This window comes from Agrilus planipennis, unplaced genomic scaffold (genome assembly GCF_000699045.2).
Source record: "Agrilus planipennis isolate EAB-ADULT unplaced genomic scaffold, Apla_2.0 scaffold277, whole genome shotgun sequence".
Lineage (NCBI taxonomy): Eukaryota > Metazoa > Arthropoda > Insecta > Coleoptera > Buprestidae > Agrilus > Agrilus planipennis.
In genome coordinates this window covers 57,941-81,724 of record NW_020438986.1, presented here as the reverse complement: position 1 = coordinate 81,724, position 23,784 = coordinate 57,941, and the positions used below count along the sequence as shown (strand labels likewise).

Below are 23,784 nucleotides of genomic sequence, written 5' to 3'. Positions count from 1 at the left end.
TGGCTATTAATTAAGACGTGTACATTTGAAGACGCGATACATTGTAAATAAGTTGTTCCTGATATTTAGTTCTGTTATTCGTTTTGATGATTGATGTTCGTTGTTCTTTTTGTTCATTATTAATATTATTATATACTTATCAAATCACCCGGACCCTTATTAAACAACCCCTAGACACGAGAAAAAGCCTTCATTTTTGGAGCCTCGTCCGGGATTTGAAGAAAATTGAAGAGGAATATGATGACGACCAGACTACCCACAATTTTGTGACCAGACTAACATTTTATCACGTATGATGTCATGATTGTGCCATTGTGCATTCTAATTAAAGTGAGATGTTACTTTTTGATGACATGAAGGTAGGATGCATGTTTATTAATGGAATTTAAGAAGCAGACGACCAAATTTGTCAAGTTTATTTCAAGTCTGACTATAGTGAATATTGTTTGGACTAGTTTTTCAGAAATAAGGTAATTTTTTCTATTGATGTTTATATAAAATTAACTGTGTTGAACTTACATGATTAATTATCAGTGACATTATTATCAGTGCACCCATTTAATAACGCTTTAAGTGATTTCAATAGAATATTATATAATATTCCGTAAACGTTACAGATTATTTGATCATTTTATTTTTCGTTCCTTGATTTTATTTGATTTTATCTTATTTAGTTTAGTACATTCCTTGTAAAAGCTTGATGTACCAATCCCATATTAGTTTGTAAGTTGAATTGTCTAAATTTATTCTACCGCCCAAAATATGTCTTCGCTAAGTGATTTCGAGAAAATCAGTTATAACGTATCTCACAGTCATTTAAAGGCAGTTAAAGCCTTACATACATGACTCGCAAGCAGTTACGTGAATTTTCCGGTTTTCAATTGAGTATACATTCGAGAGAGTATAAGGATAAATTGGAATATACTAAAACGAACATAAATGTTCCTGATTTGGTTTCTATATGAAACATATTGGATTTAAATTAACAAGGATTTCCTGATAGTTTGGCGATTCGTATTTGTTCCTTCTTAAACAATTTACAACTAGACGAAATGGACGATACCTACAAAGAGCAACAAGAAGAGGAGGAGGATGACGAGGAAAAGGAAGATGACAGCCCAGACGAATCTGACGAGGAAAGAGAAAAATTACTAAAACATAATAGAAAGAGAATTGATTCTTTTGCACTTACGTTTAGAGATATAGATGGTAAGTCTGATTACCCTATTGGCAAATGGATACAAGATTTCGAGGAAATCGCAGAAGTTACACAATGGAATGACCTTCAAAAATTAATTTTTGCAAAGAAATCGTTGAAAGGATTAGCCAAGCTATTCATACAATCTGAAAAAGGGATTAAATCATGGTCCGTGTTAAATAAAAAATTAATTTCAGAATTCGAAGTAAAAATAAGTAGTACACAAATTCACAGATTACTTATGTCGCGAATAAAGAGACGAGAGGAATCGTTACAGGAATATATTCTAATTATGCGTGAAATACAGATGACTTTATAAATAAAGCTATTTTGTATGGGGCGAGAAGCTTTCCCGATTTTAAAGAAAAAATTAAAATTTATGAACAGATAAGATCTGGAAGATTTAATACAAAAAACAATGACGACAAACGAAAACATGGAAAGGGAAGGGGAAACTTCTTTTCAGCAAAACCAATAGTATGTTACAATTGTGGAGCGAAAGGACATAAATCCAGTGTTTGTCCGGACAAAACTAAAGGGACAAAGTGTTTTAGCTGTAATGAATTTGGTCATGTAGCAACAAAATGTCCCATGAGAAAAGACATGAAGAATTTAGTAAACATTATAGAAGTAGTACCAAAAAACAGAGTTAGACTAGAGATCAACGGTGTTCAACTAATTACATTGTTAGATACTGGGAGCGATATATCTGCTATTCGAAAAGATATATTTGACGGACATTTTTCAGAAACTGTTTTAAATAAAGACTCAATATCGATAAGAGGGATTGGTCAAACTACAACAAATACTCTGGGAACATACTGTAAAACAGTAAAGGTGAATGAAGAAGAAGTTACATTAAAGTTTCACATTATCCCTACGGCTGCATCCAGTTTCAGGGCAATAATAGGAAACGATGTATTGTCTCAAGTAGATATAAATATAAGAGATAATGAGATAGTAGTATTTCCTAAGCAAACACATAACTTTCTGATGCATATTGCAATAGATGAAAATGATGGCAATGAGGATTTAATGTTTCGACATATTGAAGATCATAAATACCGAAATGAACTTAAGAAACTAATAAATTCGTACAAAGCAGAAAAATCAAAGACCACTGATATCAAAATGAGTATAGTGCTTAAAAACGATGAACCTATTTATCAGAGGCCATGCAGACTAGCTATAACCGAAAAGGAAATAGTAGAAAGACAAATTAAGGAAAGGACAAAAGAGGATATAATTAGACCTAGCTCATCAGATTATGCAAGCCCAATATTACTCGTTAAAAAGAAAGATGGATCTACGAGAATATGCTGTGATTATCGCAAATTAAACAAGAATATTATTAAACATCGTTTTCCACTACATTTGATTGAGGATGTTCTAGATCAGTTAGAAGGTGCTAAGTGTTTCAGCACCATAGATTTGAAAAATGGTTTTTTCCATGTGGTCGTGGCGGAGAACAGCATCTTTTGTTACACCCAGTGGGCAATATGAATTTTTAAAGTGTCCATTTGGCCTTTGCAATAGTCCTGCTGTTTTTCAAAGATATATATCTTACATCTTTCGAGATTTGACAAGACGAAATATTATGATGTACAACATCGATGACTTGATAGTGTTAATAAGGACGAAAATGAAGGATTGGAAAGATTGAAAATAGTTTTTCAAGTAGCTAAAGAGTATGGTTTAGAGATCAAGAAGCAAAAATGTCAATTTTTAAAGAAGAGAGTGGAATTTTTAGGATTTATTATAGAAAATGGGAGAGAGCAACCGTCCAATAAAAGAACTCTGGCAATAAGAAAATTTCCAAAACCTACGACGACTAAATAAGTTTAATCCTTTCTAGGACTTACAGGGTATTTCCGAAAACTTGTTCCTTGTTATAGTGTTATAGCAAAGCCACTCAGTGACCTTTTGAGAAAAGGAAATTATTTTAAATTTGAATTAGAAGAAGAGAAGGCATTTATTAAATTAAAGGATCTTTTAACTACTAAACCCGTGTTAAGCTTATATAAACAAGGAAATGATATAGAACTACATACTGACGCCAACCAGCATGGCTACGGAGCTTGCTTGCAATTATCAGATGATGACAACAGATTTCACCTTATATACTACATGAGCAAAAAAACAACACCTGCGGAGGAAAAATATAATAGTTACGAGTTAGAAGTTCTCGCTATTATTCATGCTGTTAAAAAATTTAGAGTGTACCTGCTAAATCAAAAATTTCGAATAGTGACAGATTGTGCCGCATTTCAACGTACAATGGATAAAAAATATCTCACAACAGGAGTTGTACGTTGGGCTTTACTTTTGGAGGAATACACATATGAGATTGTGCATAGAAAAGGTAACCAAATGGCGCATGTCGATGCACTAAGCAGATATCTCGTTACGCTGATGACAATTACTGAGGATATTTCTAAGGAGAATGGAGTGTTAGAACGTATACAAAGCACAAGGAAAAGATGAATACGTACAGGCGTTAAAGAAAATATTAGAAAACGAAGAAACCTACGAGGAATATTTCCTCAAAAACAATGTACTTTATAAGTTTGAAGACGGAAAAGAATTACTAGTGGTTCCGAAGGCAATGCAACCAGAAATTATTAAAAGAGCTCATGAAACTGGACACTTCGCAGTGTCAAAGACGGAAGAACTTGTTAAAAGAGAATTTTGCATTTCCAATTTAAAAAAGAAAATACAGGACTGTATTTGAAATTGCAATCCTTGTATCCTAGGTAACAAAAAGAGTAGTAAAAAAGAAGGATGGTTACATCCAATCTCTAAAGTGGAAGGACCCCTGAATACTTATCATGTTGACCTTCTAGGGCCACTGGCTAGTACTAATAAGAATTATCGACACATATTTGTATTTATAGACGATTTTACTAAGTTTACTTGGCTATACCCTACGAAGTCAACCACGTCTAAAGAGGTTGTAGATTGTTTAAAGAAACAGCAACAAGTTTTTGGTAATCCTGCAAGGATTATTAGTGACCGTGGTACAGCTTTTACTGGCCAAGAATTTCAAACGTTCTGTGCTGAAGAAGGAATAAAACATGTGTTAATAACTACTGGTGTCCCACGAAGTAATGGACAAGTAGAAAGAGTTAATCGTGTTATTATTCCAGTATTAACCAAACTCAGTCTACAAGACAAACTGGTATAAATTTGTTGACAGTGCAGAGAAACATGAACTGCACAGTTCAAAGAAGTATTGCTGCTTCCCCATTTGAAGTACTTATAGGAGTATAAACGCGTAGCAAAGAAGATCTCTTAATTCGGGAATTGTTGTAAGCTGAAATCATTAAAGAATTTGACGAAAGACGTGAAAAAGTTCGAGACGAGAGTAGACGACAATTATTTAAGATTCAAGAAGAAAATAGACATGCTTATAATTTAAGAAGAAGAAAACCTAACATTTATAAAGAAGGCGATTTAGTAGCCATCAAGAGAACCCAGTTTGGACCTGGACTGAAGCTTTGCCGAGAGTATTTAGGACCATATGAAATTGTAAAGGTGAAAGGTAACGAGAGATACTATGTTATGAAAGTTGGATTACATGAGGGACCAGTTCGAACTTCTACATGTTCAGAACACATGAAACCTTGGGTTGATAATGGTGATGAATCCGAGACGGATTTAATGTCGGATGGCCGAGTGTAGGATTTGTATTATTATAATATGTACAGTTGCTTGCCCAAGTGCAAGAGCGATACCAGTTAGGTGGTGGTAGATCGATAATTTATTTTTACTTTCGCGTACATGTTGGGGTACGTGAGAGACCACCAGAGTGGAGAGAGTAAAAGACGATCAAGGTATTAAGACGTTGCTGTAAGACGGTACATTTTGTTTAGACGGAGCATTTTTGCCAAATCAAAGACGAAAGACGTATTTTTGGCTATTAATTAAGACGTGTACATATGAAGATGCGATACACTGTAAATAAGTTGTTCCTGATATTTAGTTCTGTTATTCGTTTTGATGTTTGATGTTCGTTGTTCTTTTTCTTCATTATTAATATTATTATATATTTATCAAATCACCCGGAGCCTTAGACCCCCCTAGACACGAGAAAAAGCCTACATATTTGTTAGACAAAGATTTAAAAATCAACATACTTAATTTTCTTGTTTTAAAGTGCCCAACACCTCTTGCAAGCTTGCTACTTATTTCAGAAACACCTTATATAATCCATATATCTACTTAAATATCCAACGATTAAATTAATACATGTTGCATTGCATATCATAAATATTGTGTACCTACCCACCTACCACCTACCAATCTACCGGATTGTAAGGACGGACGTGACAGTTTATGCTATTTCACGGAATGATAGGGATTATAACTGCGCATTCAGTAATATTTGTTCAGTACTTTCGGTAGTCTATTTCTGCTTACTAATGAGCTAAGCGGTGCTTTCGGTAGTCCACCCTTTTCTTTGACTGTGAATGTACGCCACGTGGCTTTTAATTATTTATTTATTTATTGTATTATTTATATTAATTGTACGTCCAAGTTTCTATTACAAGTTTGGTTGGTTTTGAGATGAACTTTTACTGCTATGTGTTAATTTTACTTTTTGTTTACAATATGTACCAAATGCATACTTTATATCATCTGCACAGTAGGTATTGTTGACTGATAAACCGAGTAAGTATTTTAATATCTTCGTGTATGCAGTTATTATATGCTTTTGTAATTTTAGCTTTGATAAAGTCTTCGAACAAAAAGGCAAAACGTGGTGTTGGTTTAATAAATAAGATCTTTTTACCCTTATCTTGCTTATTTAAAGGAAAGCTGTACAAAATGAAATAACTTGTTTGTATATTTAGTCAATCGTGGCTGAAAAAGAGTGATAAAAATATACAGATTGTAAAGTCCAAGCTTTTACTCAATAAAGGCATTCTTCAACAAAACTTTTTTACTCATGTCGGCAGACCGAGTTGAAATGCCCGAGGACCAGGGACTACATACAGCTCATTTCAAACAGGTAGAGATATGCTTTCTCCTTAGGTACCTGGATGCGCCGTGACAAAATTTCTATGTTGCTCATGCCTTTATTTTATTCGGTCAGGTTTTCTCAAGATCACATTTGTAACTGTTTAAAATGAATTATGAAACTAACTTTTTCTATACCTATAGAAGAGCACTCTTTTTTGGATGAAAGGTAACCTACATTCTTTTTTGTTCCCCTGACAATATGTGTACAAAATTTCATGGTGATCGGTTGAGTAATTAAGGCGTTTGTAATATTAGTTAGGTTTTGAAATGGAATCTATTATTACTGAAACTCTAATATCGGGATAATAATTATGTTGTGCTAATAGAGGGTAAGTATCATTCTTTATTGTAATTATTTTGTAATAAAAAAAGACTAAGCAAAATTAAAATAAAAATCCTCTTCCTCAGAAAATATTTTGGCCCCTCCAAAGGTCAGTTAACTAATATTTGTATAGGTTCTAGGACCTACAGCAAAAGGTTTTATTTGTTCTTGAATTCTTTGCTTACTATTATTTACAGTTTATAGTTATTTTAGAAAGGACAATACCCAATCAGATTTTTTGTGGTTGAGGATATCTGCACCATTGATTCTAAGATTTTAATTTTTAATATTAACAATTGAATTTTTGCTTACCTTCTGCCATAAAAATATCACCGACATTGTCCCTAACAATTGTTGCAATTTTGGCATCTTGGAAGTTAGCATGCAGTTTACCAAAGCAGACTAAAGCCGCTACGAACAACACATATAATCCCATTTGCCAGGATACATCCTAACCTATAAATCAAAATTCAAGATTGTCACAAAACAAATAATTACAATCTATTATAAATAATAAATACTAATTAAATATAATATTTAAAATGATTGAATGTAAAATTAACCTAATCACGTTTTTGTTTTTAAATAATGGAAATATTTCATGTTTTCCTTAATACACGGGTCCTCTTTTCGTATGAATTTTCTATACGATTTGGTATCTTAAAATTCGAAAGGCGCTGGTATTCATTAATTAATCACGACATTCAACAATGTATTTGAACTTTAAATGTCAATTTAAATTTGCTTTGTTTTGAAATTATAAATTGCAATCATCACATGTTCTCAGAGGGATTGAATTTGATATCAAGAATAGAGTCGATGCGGGGGCTATTCAATTATAGTCAATGATAATCACATAAACAAGAAACACAAAGTCAGACTAGGCACGTGGGTATAGTGGTATTTCACCCACCTGGAATTATACGTTATTTTATAATTACACACATGAGACATGAATATTATTTAATTTGTATATTTGGATTTACATTGAGAAACACGAATGCTTCGTAGATTCATGTTTCACTAAATTTATGGCCTATCCTGAAAATAACCATTTTAAAAGATAGTTTCAAACGCCAATATCTACAGTTAGGGACCATTTTTAGTATTAAACATGGGCCATATTTGACTTTTGTTCACTAAGAAACATCTATCGGTATAGTTGGAATGCAACAAAAGCTGAAGTTCGAACCCTACGAAAAAACATTCGGTCTAATTACACTGATCTCTGCGTGATCGAATCATATAAAAATATAGAAGTGGTTACTGACGTTTTAAATGCTTCTCGTAATGATACAACCATCTTACGAAATACCAAAAAATCGTTCAAATTGTTGCTGACCTTAAACTAAACGAACCCCAAATTCCGCATCAAATCAATCTGGGGAGCAAGGGACAGCTGATACGCATATGAATTCACGAACCCGAAAAACTTTTTTAGAAAATTGTTTGTTGAGATGTTTAGACTTTCGTATTCCATCCCTAAAAAGTAGATTAGAAAATGATTTTTTTAATTGTTAGAACGATATGCAGTGGGTAAATATGTAGGCGTCAATGCTATATAGTTTTATTTTATAAGGGCGATTTTAATAAAATCAGATTCCTGAGTGACAGGAACAAGTTTCTGCAACTTTTAAAAACACGAAATGAGCAAACAAATAACCCAAGGCAAGTTGTAGATTTAGTACTAATAGACTAGGGGACTTACACCAGAATTCGTTCGATTTATTCACTTTCATTCGCTTCAACATGTGCGAAAGTTTTTCTGTTCTCCGTAGCTTCAAAACATATTTAAGGATGACATGTCACATGATCGGCGAAATAACATTTTCTGCGTTGTGCAATTAAGCAAGCTTTGTGTAATTGATATTGTTACGTAATACGATAATCATTTCAACAATATGATTTTGTGCTTTAAATATTTTTTTATTCCCACTCCTCCAGATTGCCTAAGGTCAACTACCTATCCAACCGGGCCGCACATAATTTGACGGGCCTACACAGCCTAATCATATGATTATATCAACGCAGTCTTTTATCATTTTTTTGACGAATTATACATATAAAAACAAGATTAAAATTGCATCAATTTGTAAAAAACAGACTACATAAACGATCTCTACAGCCCTGCATCCAGTATGGACTTTCTGACGAAGAGAATTTTTATTTTGCTATTGATTAATCTTTTTTATTATAAATTTATACTGAGAATTATAAAGAGATTCGCACAACATAATTATTAATCCGATAATAGATAAATAATCTGCACCTGTATCAGTAGGTATGTTTATTTTTCTGGAAAAAATTCAATCTTATATTCGTTTAAGGCTTAAAAAATTTATATCTAGAACCCGTGAACATCACTCGTATTCTATTTTCTTAAAAAAACATTTACTTTAATGTTGAGTTCCAATTTGATACCTTAGCAATTTGGAAAAGGCTTTAGCGGCCAGTTGGTGAATTGAAGTGAACATTCCGGTTGAAGACATCATCCCCAGCGCGAAAGCAGCTATCAATCATCTAACGGATAAGGACGCCAAACAAATACGAATCGAAGCGGTTAATATCCTCAGGAAGGTAAGGTCTTCCAGCAGTAACCTAGTGAGAAATGAAGCACTGGTACTACGAAGTCTAAATAGGAATGAGGATTTCAACATACTCCCAGTCGACAGAAGAAACGCAACCGTTCTTCTTAAGACCGAAGACTACAATAGGAATATTGAGAACTCTTGTATCCGGAAAGCTACAAACCCTTGAAGAAAGACCCAACGCAAGCGAGACTATGCCTTGCCAACCTATTCCTCAAGTCATGGTCCCTACCTAAAAACATCCAAAAGCATATTCTGAGGACGGAAGCTGTTTCACCGAGGCTATTTTGTCACAAAGAGCGAATTGATATGTTTATTTAGAGGTGTTATTATCCCACCATGATCTTCGTGATCTCGAATTCGACTCCCCTGATTATTATTGATTTCGCTATTTACACGATCGCTAATTGACCTACTAACACAGTAGGTGTTAGCTCGCAGTTTTAAATAAATAATATAGATGTACCAACTTTGTATCAGTGATCTAAATATACATTTATAGATACTACGCAATAATATGGATTAGCCAAGACCCGCAAGGCTAATGTTCCAATAGTAAGCGCCCCGGATTACTAACATACTACTTAGCGAAACACTTGACATTGAACCAGGAAACATGTTTGTGAGCTTGCCGTATTATTGCCTGTTTCATATATTACAGACTACCGCATATTTTTTCAACGTTTAAACTATGCTTCATTATCATTTCAGCGCCCAATATATATGTATGTATGTTAAGGCAAGATATAGTGTGATTCATAAAGACATCTTTTGCTGACATTGCATTTACAGGATATAGTTTATAAAAGCCGTTCATAAAATAGAGTAGTTATTCTAGCTTAAGACTAGACCTAGTATTGTTTGTACTTTGTATTAATAAACTTTTTTAAAAAGTCTTTGTTCCAATTTTGGAATATAACATTTGGCGCAGTCAGTAGGATATTCGGGTCCGTTTAATTCGTAAGTTGAAAGAAAAAGTGCGAAAACAGACAATTTAAATACATCCCGTGTTTCGTGGCCCAATTGTGGACAGTCGAATACGGACAGTTTAAATAACATTCTGTGTTTCGTGACTTTTTGTGGACTGACGAATTTTTAAGTGTGTTTCCCAAGAAGCCTTTCGCCTCTTACGGACACCCGGACGTTTCGAAAAAGAAGACGATTGGTCTCGCCTACACTTTCTTCCGCAGAGGACAAATGAGATTTGGCTACCTGGTGATCTTCGCCGTAGCAGCATATTCAAGGTAGGTGGTCTAAGTTATTTGCCACTTCCTTTTACCCCTTTTGTACCAATTTTTCTCTAAAAAGTAGTTTCCTTTTTTAAGTATCATTCTCTATAAACATTTATAAAATGTCGAATCCTAATATTTCGGAAACCTCATTTGAATTAGAGGAAAATGCAAATTATTCTAGAAGAGAACTTTTAGAATTAATACCTCATTTCGATGGTGATAACGTACCGTTACACCAATACGTAGAAACGATAGACTTCGTTTTTGAAAATGCGAAAATTTCTGATGTGCAATACCTATTGAGAATTGTTCTTAATCGTTTGTCAGGGCGCGCAGGACGCATAATTTTAGCAAGACACTATGATAAGTGGGAAAATATCAAAAAAGCATTGATAACAAATTTTGGATTAGAACGTTCTTCCGAAGGTTTAATATCCGATTTAATAATGTTTCGAAATTCTAATAAAATTTCAATCAAAGATACGTATAATAAGATCGCCAAAATACGAGACGATCTTACAGCATCCGCTACCGAAAACATTTCTGATGATTCAGATCCTATTACAGTTCTTTCCGATTTTATTGATAAAATCGCTACTACCACTTTCTTAAACAATATCCCTAAAGATGTCGAAATTTCAATAGCTCATACTAAAGCTGAAACACTCGAAGTAGCTTTTTCTCATGCACTCGTAGCCTACAAAAGACTAAAAGAAAGAGATGACCAAGAAAAATATACTCAATTTAAAACCCAAAAAAGCATTAACACAGCTAATAAAATTGCTATTAAAAAACCTTTTATAAAAAGAGAACCAACTAATGATTCTCGAATAAATCCTAATTTTGATTCTCAGCAACCCAGTACCTCGAAATTTTCACGTTATAGTGATAAGCATTCTAGGCCCAGTTTTTCGGGCTCACCCTTTAAAGGTTTCCCTTCAGAATCATCCAAGATCAAAACATGCGAAATTGCAAACGATCAAAGTGAAATTGATGATTCCGACAATGAGGAAATTGAAGAAAATCATTTAAACGCGAAAACGAACGAAACAGAAGAGGGTTGTTCGTTCAATTAAATCAAAATCCCTCAAATTTTGAAAACCTTTGTACCTTTAAAATCAATACCACTAAAATTATTACCGAAATATTACCATACATTTCATCAAAAGTAAAAAATATTCCAGTTACGCTGTTAATTGACACCGGCGCCTCCGTTAACCTTATAAAGTACAAATCTGAGTTCAAGAAGTTCATAAACACAAACGATAGAATAACAATCTCAGGACTTAACGCTGACTCATTTAAAACAGTAGGTTCAATCACCACAACATTCAAAGGAAAAGATATAAAATTTCATGTTTCACCATTAGATATATCTCTGGATGGCATCCTAGGCATTGAATTTCTGAAATCACTAAATTGCAACTTAGATTTACAAAGTAACTACATTAGATTTGCAGACAACAGTAAGATACCGATTTTGCTGAAACAGGAACAAAAGATCGTTAACCGTGTGAACTTGCAACCTCGATCAGAACAAGTAATACGAATAAAAACTAATTTAGCACCGGGCACCGAAGGAATTTTACCTAAATTAAATACAGAAAATAAATTATTAATTCCAGAATGTTTAGTAAAGGTAGATGAAAACAGTAATATTTTTACAACCGCCGTTAATTTAACCGATAAAGAATTAAATTTTTCAATTAATAAAGTTTGTTTAGAAAAAATACCAAAACACACATTTCAGGTACACAATTATAAAACTAACGATAGGTTCAAATTACTTAAACAAAATCTTCGTTTTGAACACCTAAATGATGAAGAACGGAATGAAGTCCTCAAACTTTGTTACGATTTCTCAGATATATTTTATCTAGAAGGAGATTACCTAACTTTCACGTCATTAGTTAAACACGAAATTAAAACTACACATGAAAACCCCATTAATACAAAAACATATCGCTTTCCAAACTGTCACAAGGAAGAAGTAGACAAACAAATTTCAAAATTATTAGAACAAAAGATAATAAGACCTAGTCACTCTCCATATTCTTCCCCTATTTGGATCGTTCCCAAAAAGATTGATAGTTCAGGTAAAAGAAAATGGAGAATGGTTATAGATTACAGAAACTTAAACAAAATTACAGTTCCGGACAAATACCCTTTACCCAATATCGAAGAAATTTTAGACAATCTCGGACATGCTAAATATTTCACCACCCTGGATCTAACCAGTGGATTTCATCAACTAGAGGTTCATCAAAACTCCATTGCAAAAACTGCCTTTTCTACACCGAACGGTCATTATGAATGGCTTCGGGTTCCATTTGGTCTAATTAACGCACCGGCAACTTTTCAAAGAGCAATGAACACGATTTTGACTGGTTTAACCCCTACACAATGCCTTGTTTATCTTGACGATATTGTAGTATTTGGAAACTCGCTTGAGGATCATTGTAATAAATTAAGAAACGTTTTTAAAAGGATTCGGAAACATAATCTCAAAATTCAACCAGAAAAATCTGAATTTCTTCGGAAAGAGACAGAATTTTTAGGCCATATTATCACTACAGAAGGTATAAAACCAAACCCAAACAAAATTAATGCTGTCAAAGATTTCCCTGTTCCAAGAAATCCCAAAGAAATCAAATCCTTTTTAGGTTTAACTGGCTATTATCGCAAGTTCATTCCAAATTACGCAAAATTAGCTAAACCCTTAACTGCATTATTGAAAAAAGATATCCCATTCGAATTCAAAAATGAACAATTGGTGTCTTTCAAGACATTGAAAGAAAAGTTAATTTCGGCACCAATACTACAATATCCCAATTTTAATGAAAATTTTATTCTAACAACCGATGCTAGCGCCTATGCAATTGGTGCTGTACTCAGTCAAGGTCCTGTTAACAATAGTTTACCGATAGCATACGCAAGTCGAACCCTAAACCCCGCGGAAACCCGCTATTCCACGATAGAACGAGAACTATTGGCCATCGTTTGGGCTGTTAAACACTTCAGGCCTTACCTATACGGAAAAAAATTCACGATCATCTGTGACCATCGCCCCTTAACTTGGCTATTTTCAGTGAAAGACCCAGGCTCGCGATTAGTACGCTGGAGGTTGAAACTTGAAGAGTACGACTACGAAATTGTTTATAAACCGGGAAAATGTAATTCGAACGCTGACGCCTTATCACGAATTAAAATTAATATGGCCCGTCATTCAATTCAAAATTTACCAGAAGGTATAGATTTCGACTCGTACGTTAGTGATGAGAGAGACTATCCAACCGAGAAAACGATATTAGGACAATTCCAAGACAGAAATCATAATTACGAAGCCTTGATCATGATGGATAATTTAAAATATTGCCATTACATTTTACGCGACACAGAAAATTCAATAGTATCAGACAAACTAGAGTTAAAACCCTCCATATCTAATTCAAATCTAACTTATATAGTCGACAACTCCACTAATCAAAGAGATTTATTTGAAAGTTTATTTGTAATCCTTACATTAATACAGAAAGAAGATTTGATCAGATTCATTGTTGAAAAGGATTCAAGTAAAGAATTAGAACGCATGATAAATTATTTGCGCGACAAATTAAATACTGACCCTAATTTAGAAATTCAAATCTCTACAACATACAAATATTCCGGTGATCCTTCAAAAAAACGAGATATTATCAAAATGCATCACGATCCACCTGCTTTTGGACACAAGGGAATAACTGAAACTCTAAACAAAATACAAGAATACTTTACCTGGCACAAAATTAAAGATGATGTAACTAATTATATAAACTCTTGTTTGGAATGTCAAAGTAATAAAACAATTAGACGTAGTTTCGAAGCCCCTTTAACAATTACCGAAACCCCGATATATCCTTTTGAAAGAATCGATTTAGATACTGCCGAAATTTATTTCTCACCTTCAAAAAAAGAATATGTTTTAGTAATACAAGATCGATTAACTAAATTCCTCAAAACTTATATAATCAAAGACAAAACTGCAGAAACGATTAAAAGTAAATTATTAAATTTCATCGCAACTTTTGGCCTACCTAAACGAGTACATACTGATCATGGCGGAGAATTTGTTAATAAATTATTAGAAAAATTAACATTTGAGTTAGGAATTCAACATACAAAATCGATAGGTTACCATCCCAAAACTAACGGTATGGTAGAGAGAGTAATCAGTACACTTAAAGATACAATTTCGACTTATTCGACAAAAGAAAAAAATAAATTAGGCCCTAAAGCATTATTAGATTCAGCAACATTTGCGTATAATACGTCAACCCATTATGCGACGAAATTGACCCCTTTTGAAATATTGTACGGATTTAAACATAGAAACCTCAATAGTCCCAAAGACGATATGGTTAACGAAACGACAATTGAACAATATGTTACAGAAACTCAGTCAAAACAAAAAGAGCTTAGGAAATTGGCATCTAATAACCAAATTGAAACTAAAATTAAAGTCAAACAAAAATATGACAACAAAATAAAAAAGCCACTACCAGATTACCATGTAAACGATAAAGTCTTTTTGAAAAACCAACTGATTAACAAACAAGGTCAATCTAAATGGTTAGGTCCATTTATAATAACGGAAATCATTTCACAAAATGTAGTAAAAATTAATAAGAAAAATAATAAGGACAATTTCACATTAGTCAGCGTAGAACAAATTAAACCATACAAATCTGTATCTTTTACAGATGCTGCTGCGAGCTCTTCACAGTAAAACTACCAAACACCGGTATTTATTTCGAAGACAAAGGGTCCCTCCTTCTCTCAGATTCTTCATATGATATATTAATTTACAAAAATTTGACACCTTTATTTCAAAACTTTGAAATACTTAAATCTTATCGAAAAGAATTAGACGAAATAGGCAACAAAATTAATAATGTTAACCTAAAAATACACGCTACAGTTTTAAAAAATACCCTTAATAATTTAGAAACCAATTTAAATGAAATAAAATTTATTGTACCAAATCCAAAAAGAAAACGTAGAGGCTGGTTTAATATAATCGGAACGGGCTTACACACTTTGTTTGGAACGCTAGATGCTGATAATGAAGCTAAATATGATAAATTAATAAACGAATTGCAAACATCAAATAAAAGGATATTAAAACTTCAGGATGAACAAGTTCATCTAACTCAGATGGTAATAGCAGATTTTAATGCCACTTTATTTAAAGTTAATTCAAATGAAAAAATTATCCAGAAAACTATATTCAAAATTAAAGAAACGTTAAATGGAAATGCAATTAGAATAAATGAAAACCAAATTACTTTACAATTTTTAAATACATTAACACTTATTAATGACGTAGCATCTGTAATCAACAAAGACGTAAGTAATATTATAGAAACACTTACTTTTGCTAGAATTAACATTTTGCATCCTAGTGTCCTAAACCACGAACAATTAAAAGAACAATTGCATCAAATTCGTCCAAATGAAGGTGCTGCACTACCGTTTCCTTTTGACAATACAAATATTTACAAATATTATCAAATTATAAATCCAAATATTTACCTTTATAGAAATGGAATTTTAATCAAATTAATTATACCACTTGTAAAGAACATTAAAATGAAACTATTCGAAGCATATTCCTACCCCGTAAAATCAAACGATACATTTTATCACACCCTTATACCCGACAATCCTTACGTGGCAATTTCTGACGACCATCAATGGTACCTAGAAATCCCAAGTTTGGAAAAAAGTCTTCGTCAAGAAAACCTCACGTTACTTCAAAACGTGGAACCTCAAGATGCGAGAAACTCTGTGCGTTGTCTACCTAATCTACTTCTGAAGAAATCATTTCCACAAGAATGTAAAATTTATACTTTTAAAGCTACAGAAGAATCCATTCAACAAGTCAATCCTTTCACATGGCTGGTAGCATCTAAACACCCATTAAAAATAACTTACAAATGTAAAGGGCAACCAATCAAGAGATCGACCATTCAACAGACGTCCTTGCTTAAAATTAGCGAAGAATGTATGTGTTATTTCGATAACGGACTCAGAATAACGACGAACAACAAGCAAAATAAAATTGTTAATGTTCCGGTAGTTACTCCGGAAATACCTCAAAATTGCTGTAAACAAGTAATGCGAACTCTAAACCAGCTTGAAGATGATCCCATCGATCTCAACTATCTGAAAAGAGAGAACCTTCCGCTTCTACAAACAAAACTATCTAATCTCCAACAAAAAATTAAGGATGAATCAGCTAGAGTCTTCACCAATATCCATTCCCAATGGTATTTCTTACTGCCAACAACTTTACTTGGGATTACAGTAACTATTTGCCTTATTCGCTATTGCTATCCAAAATCCTTTAAATTCGTATGGTCCATAATAAACCGTCAATCGAGAAAAGAAGAACGAACTTTACCGACTTTTGAGAAGAAAGATACTCCTAAATTGGAAACGATCTCCATGGAAAGTTTAACAACAGCCAACGAAAAAATAAAACCAAAATTATTACGAAAATTTGTGTCACCGGCCATTCCAAATATAAAGTGATGGAAAAATTTATTTTCAAAAAAAATAAATAATAAATTTTTCTCTTAATGGGGGAGGTGTTAAGGCAAGATATAGTGTGATTCATAAAGACATCTTTTGCTGACATTGCATTTACAGGATATAGTTTATAAAAGCCGTTCATAAAATAGAGTAGTTATTCTAGCTTAAGACTAGACCTAGTATTGTTTGTACTTTGTATTAATAAACTTTTTTAAAAAGTCTTTGTTCCAATTTTGGAATATAACATGTATACATATTACATGCCACCCTTCCCCTAGAAAAAAAAGCGTTAAAAAGGCCCTCTCCCGGACTATTTCATGTAAGTTTTTCATAATTAAGCTATTTTACGTCATTTCCAGCAAAAAAAGTTGCATTTTCGAAAAAGCTGCGATTCGGAAATTTTACCCACCAAAGTACTGCTGACAAGCCGCTTAAAAGCAGCGACCCTAACTGCAACCTACTAGGATTTTTTTTCACGCATTATTTTCCGTTTTCTCGTTTTTGAAATGTGGGTATTTCAAAACGTTGCACGCCTTTTTTTGTACAGATTTTACTTTTTTTCCCGAAACCAAATGTGAATCAAATGAGGTCAGGTCCATATTATTGAAGTTTTCCGCGAACATACACGATCTAGCAATTTTCACAGATAGCTGCTAGGCCAAACAAAATTGGCTTATCTCCCTGTAGTTGCACTCAATCAAAAGAAAACTACTCAAAACTATTATATATGGGCATACTCATTTACCATCTGTCCGAGACTTTTCTTTTGACTTTGATAGAGAAGCACAGAAAATACACATCTCAAATTTTCCCTTGGAGAAAAGAACAAAATAATACGAGAGAGCAATAGCTAAAACTTATTCCTTGTTACAATATTGGAACAGGACAATTTCTTTGATGTAAGTCCTCTATTGATTCAAGTTATAAAAAGTAGAAGTGATGATGGAGAAGAATTGGACTTCTTTGGAATACTTTCGTTCCAGTTTAAAACTGAAAAAAAGTTTTTTCCGATAAAACAATTTTACCGAACAGTGCTCGGTATATACTATAATGTACCACGGTACAACAATTGTCTAAATCATTGTTTAATAATGTATAATTTGCTTTAATGAGTTTTTGGAAAATTATAACAATTTTACAAACGAACGAACAAAATTGTCCTTTTGTACACACATGCGTCAAGTCAGTTGTTTTTTTTTTTGTAATTTTCTTTGAGAAAATTATATTTTACAGCAATGTATTTGCACAGGTTGTGATAGTTCACATCTTTATTGATTAAATTGCACTTTGATTATTGATATTTAGGCACAATGGCTAATGAAGTGCGTCAATGTCACTCCAGAGTCCTTTCTGTCAAAAAGCTTGTTTTGTCGCAGAACATTCGGCTATAAACTCTACTTCAGTGATAGAGAGAACAAAACTTTGCTGGCGTTGCATTGCCTATGTTACTACAGCTCCGTTTCTTATAACTACCATACTTATAAGTACATAAACAGTTAAAGACCGACGTATAATAAAAGCGTCCTTAGCATAGTCTGCATCGCTATAAGCCTTCCTTGTGTCGTGACGATGTATAATTTAGGCTTTTATCCTTGGTTTCCTTGAGATATTTCATTATTTTTATCACAACAGCGAGTGAGTTTGATCAAAACGATTGAGATATCTACTCACCAAATTGTCCTCATACATGACGTCAGGTCTACTTACTACGGTAAGGTGCATTAGTGAATCAATAGCCTTTCTATACTGAATATTTTTATCTGGAGCAACGGTACTTATCTCTAATGGTGTGTGTGGGTCGTCAGGAATGATGTATTGGTATTAGCATTGTGCATGTTGCATTTATCCATATTTTTTCGATATTTTTTCCCTGGTGTATAAAAATTTGCCCTTCAGATTTGATTTCCCAATTTGTAGACCTTTAATTTTTTAATTTGCAAATTTTGTTTCAACTCATTCAAAACACAGTCTAATAGATTTTAAGAGGTTCACAACAAAATGCTATCATCAATATACAGAACGTTACTAAAATAACTAGCAAGCATTGGAGACTGTCAAATAAATGTAATAGGGAATCGCAATTCGCAAGTAAAGCTCTGACAAAAAAAATTGTAAAAAAAAGAAATTGAAATTTGAAACTGGCCCTAAGAATGAATCAGCAGCGTACACAAAAAGTGCTATAACAATTAAACAGCTACATCGACAGAGAATGTAAACACTGAATAGCTTACTAAATACGCTACTACACATTATAATATTTAGACGCTCATTTCGATAAAACTTAATTAAATAACTATTTAGCTCACCGTTGATAGTACGTCGTACTATATAAGAGCACATATGAAAGTGAAAATTAACCTTACGTAAACATTAATAGGTAAATTAATATCTTCTAGAAAGATCATTGTAATTTTATAAAATTTTCAACCATTAAGGTATTACCAAGCTCTCTTCTTTTAAGAGTGGTTTGTCAATAACACTATCTTCCCAATAAAATAAATTATTATAACACCAGTAAACACACACACACATACGTAAGTAGATGGCGCAATGAATTGATTGGTCGGTCGGTCTCCTGCAAGTTTGCTACTTATTTCAGAAACACCCTGTGTAGTGTATACATCAGGTGCACATTTTCAATATCAGCATATTTGTGTAGGGACAATAACATTATAGTAACACGTGACTTTAATATTATACTTAAATCGATATAAGATGAGCAACTTGGCAATAAATTACAAGTGAGTGTAGATAAGTCGCCGCGTTCACTTTAACTCACAAGTAACATACTCTGACAGATTGTAAATAGTCTTTCTTTATAATTCTATTCTCTAACTGCCTCATTACCTGTTCTGTATCTACTTTTCTTTTTACCTTTCTATCGTTATACATATTCTTTTGGGCTTTACTTCTAAATGTAAGTAACTTTATTTATTACTTTTCTATAGACCTTCATTTGAACCCCAAAACTAAATTGTAAGTAGTGTCTTTTTGGTGAACGGTACAATTATAATAATTTCTAATCTATTACATCTAAAGCAAAACAAAATTTCTTCCTTTTAATTCCTGTTCTCATAGTATACAAAGCATTGAAGTCGCCCCTGGTAGTATAAAACAGACATACTACACTTCCAGCATCCTTGTCTGTTTCATGCCCATACTGTAACACGTTGGTGAGCAATTACTAGGAACGTCCTAATGCCTTATGCGTAAATGTCGCCTATATATATATCCACTTGTAATTTATTGCATAATTGCTCATCTTATTTCGACCTGCCTATAGAATAGCAAAAGGGGTAGGGCTATAGTAATAGGCAAGGAACAAATACAAATCCAAAGGATGAACATATAAGTAGGGAGGGAAGCAATAACTGCGATGGCATATAGAAAATGGTTTACGTATGCTAAATAGGAAAATGAAACGGGATAGGAAAGGGTAATACACCTTGTAGAGCGAGTGACGCTATTAAATAAAAATGCCAAGCTCCAGTCTATTTACTAGACCGGAGGTGGATGATGATGTGACTATGGTTTATTTACGAGGCTAGTAGTCAGAAGGAGATGAGTCTATTTACGAGACTGATTTATTCAAAATATTTACACAAGTATTATTTATACTTTAATTATTTACATGGATTAAATACAAAATGTTTATCCAGCAGTTTGGTCCAAGGTCGATGTTTGACCCAGTTTTGGTCAATCGACAGCCACGATACAAATCCTGAGTGCAATACAATGGTTTAGCCGTTCCTGTTGAAATGTCACAGAAGATAGCTTTGATAGTGCCTGCTATATGGATACGTTTTAATACTAGGGACTTGATGGAACTGAGATATGATTGAAGTTCTCTATCGGACTCTTGTTGCGAGGGCTTTGTAATACTGCTACGATATTGTCCTCATCCGAAATATGTTGTATATTTGTTGAAAATTGGCTGATAAAATTTAAATAACGTGACTGTCTCGGGGAGCATTTATCAGGGTTCTGATGAAAGCAAATGTGAGTAATTTGTGATCCGTGAAAATAATCCTCTTCGAGTTGTTTCTTGGTGCGTGCTTCTTGTGAAACACCAATTCGCCTAATGGGCGCTGCCTTGATTGTGTTGCATGATTTTTCCGCCGGAGGATTGGCAATGTTAAGGTTGTGATCGGAGAGGCATCAGAACTACAATCTGCCATGCAGAACAACTTCGGATCGGATTGAACGAAGGGTGGCGGTTTGGCTGGATGCTGGAGCGGTACAGCCCGAAGATAATATCTGGTCCATAGGACGGTGCTGTAGCTTATTTCTCCATCAGAAGGCGCAGTATCACGTCGAAGTCACCAATGTGGTTTATTTGCGGGGCCAATAGTTAAAAGAATACGAGTCTACTTGAGAGACTGATTTATTCAAAATATTTACACAAGTATTATTTATACTTTAATTATTTACATGGATTAAATGTAAAATGTTTATCTAGCAGTTTAGTCCGGGTTCGATGTTTGACCCAGTTTTGGTCAATCGACGAAAGAAATGCCGAGTTGCTTGCATACATGTGCATGTATCGTATGTGCGAATTAGAGAAGGAGATAAGCAATGTAGTGTATGGGTGCGAATATAAGTTAACGATTGATTACAAGAAGCGATAAAAAGATACAGGGAATGAATTAAAGAAAAGATGAAAGGAGTTCGTGACTAGAAAGAAATGAAAGAGATAGTGAGTAAATGTTTGGTAAAGAAAAAGATAAAAGTGTGCCTAAACAGTGGAAAACGGTGGAACGAATAATGTTGGAAAAAAAGAAATAATACAAAACAGCTTTGGGCCAATGGAGGAAGGGGGACTGTAATGAGGGGGAATCGAAAAACAAAAGATAAGAATATAGGGAACAAATAAAAAAATAGTAAAAAGGCATATAATGACGAATTGGTTGAACAATTTAGAAAAACAAAGAGGTTGGAAGAATTTTGGCAAATTGTAAATACATATGTATTAAAATTAGAAAAAGGTATGCCAGATTACGTAATAAGAAGGGAGACGAAATGTGGGAAGATGTAGGAAGAAGTAATAAAAAGGGTAGTAAAATAAAAGGAGAGGCTGGAAGCGGGGGATATAAGGAAGGAAATATGGAGGAAGAAGGTAATGGAAATAGTGGCAAAAGGTAGATATGATAGAGAGAGGGAGGAAGCGTTGAAGAATTTAAAAATAAAGAAGATCAAATGTACAAGGAAAAACAAAGATGGGAGAATCAGTGGGGAATAGATGCAAAGAAGTAATAAGAGGAGAAAATTTAAGAAAAATAGGGAGGTCGAGATATGTGGTGGGTGTAAAAGAGATGACTGGATGGACTGGTAGGATGACTGGATATTAAGGTATTTAGAATGAGGAAAGGAAATAATTATAATAGCAAGACTTAGGACAGGGAATGAGAGTAGAGGATGTAGATATTGGAAAAAAGAAGAGGAAAGGCGATGGTATGTGAAAGGAAAGAATAGAGATTGAAGTACATGTTAGAAGGATGTGAAAATGGTGGGATGTGGGAGCAATACTACGAGTTGGCGAGGGAGGATAGGGATGGACTAAACTATCTAAAGAAGATTTTAAAGAATAGGAAGGAAGAGTAGAATGTAGGGGAGAGAATACGTACGAAGTGTATGTAGATAACTAAATGTTTCAAAGGTTAAAGTAAAATGGAAGTGTACAATAATAGAAAAGGTCAAAATGTAATTTCCTGTAATAGATGATGGGAGAAAATAACAAAATATACGTAATATGAAAAAAAAAAAAGAAATTATGAGGTAACAAGAAGGGAAGACTTAAGAATAATACATAAGTAAGAATATGCGAAATAGGTGAAAGGATGGCTGTGGGAAAACCGACAGGGAGATATAAGGCCAGAATATTTTGAGAGGAATTAAGGATATGACAGTTATAACAAGGTTTAGAATGGGGAACGAATGCAATAAAAATAAATATTGGATGAAAGAGAAAGAGAAAGAGAGAAAATGCAAAATATGCAGACCACCTATTATTTTAAAGGCCCATTTACAACCAATTACTCGCACTCCTTTCGGTTTTTGTACCTGCTCCAATATTTTAGTTTCTGCATGTACCTTTAGCTCAACTTTAATTAGCTGTTTCCATTTTGTATCATTTCTATTAGCAATAGATACTGCTTTAGAATACGTTTATAAAACTGATCTCAAAACTTCTCTGCATATATGTAGTAGTAACTTCTTATTTATCCATTTTAGTTTTGGATCTCGTTATAATATATTTTGTTACTTCTGTTCCGACATTTTCTCTAAATCTCTAGAATTCAAATAACCCATTCCCCGATGTTATTTTTTGTTGTAAATGTGTATGCTGTACTACTGTATGCATTTAGCCTGTATTAGCTTCATTATGTCCATTAAATAATTTGCAACCCTATTTGTTAAAATACAACTGACACATCGATCCCCTAGTTCACAATCATACTAATTATGCGGAAAAGGTGGTGTAATTTGGCGATAGTGCACAAATCATAAAGTAACAATTTCATTGGCAAAAGAATGTAAGTAATATGATTATAAACTAGGGTATCGAATCGTAGAGTGCTAGAAGTTAGTAAGGGCGGCAATATTAATAGCTTACTGGTGGTAAATGTGAAAGCCAGGGACTTCTATGAACACCGGATTAAATTAACATAAGCAATATCGAGGCGGGTTAGTCCTTGAATGGGTGGATGGCCGCGGTTATAAGTATACTCGGAAAACCGTCTCCAAAGTTTCATTTTTTAATTTTTTTTCGTAGCTCTATTAAATATATAAATAATAATGGCAAATTAAAATATTTAATTGGATCTACTGGGATAGTGCCAAAATTTGTTT

General features: G+C 33.6%; 1 protein-coding gene across 1 annotated transcript in view; it reads right to left on the bottom strand.

The window, feature by feature from the left end:
• LOC108740802 overlaps positions 1-23,784 on the bottom strand; it is a 93,234-nt gene that overhangs the window by 45,224 nt on the left and 24,226 nt on the right. Inside the window, exon 2 of the mRNA XM_018475284.2 lies at positions 6,855-6,998. Within this exon, the coding sequence (XP_018330786.1) occupies positions 6,855-6,978 (124 nt within the window). The 5' untranslated portion in view covers positions 6,979-6,998. The remainder of the gene's footprint in view (positions 1-6,854; positions 6,999-23,784) is intronic.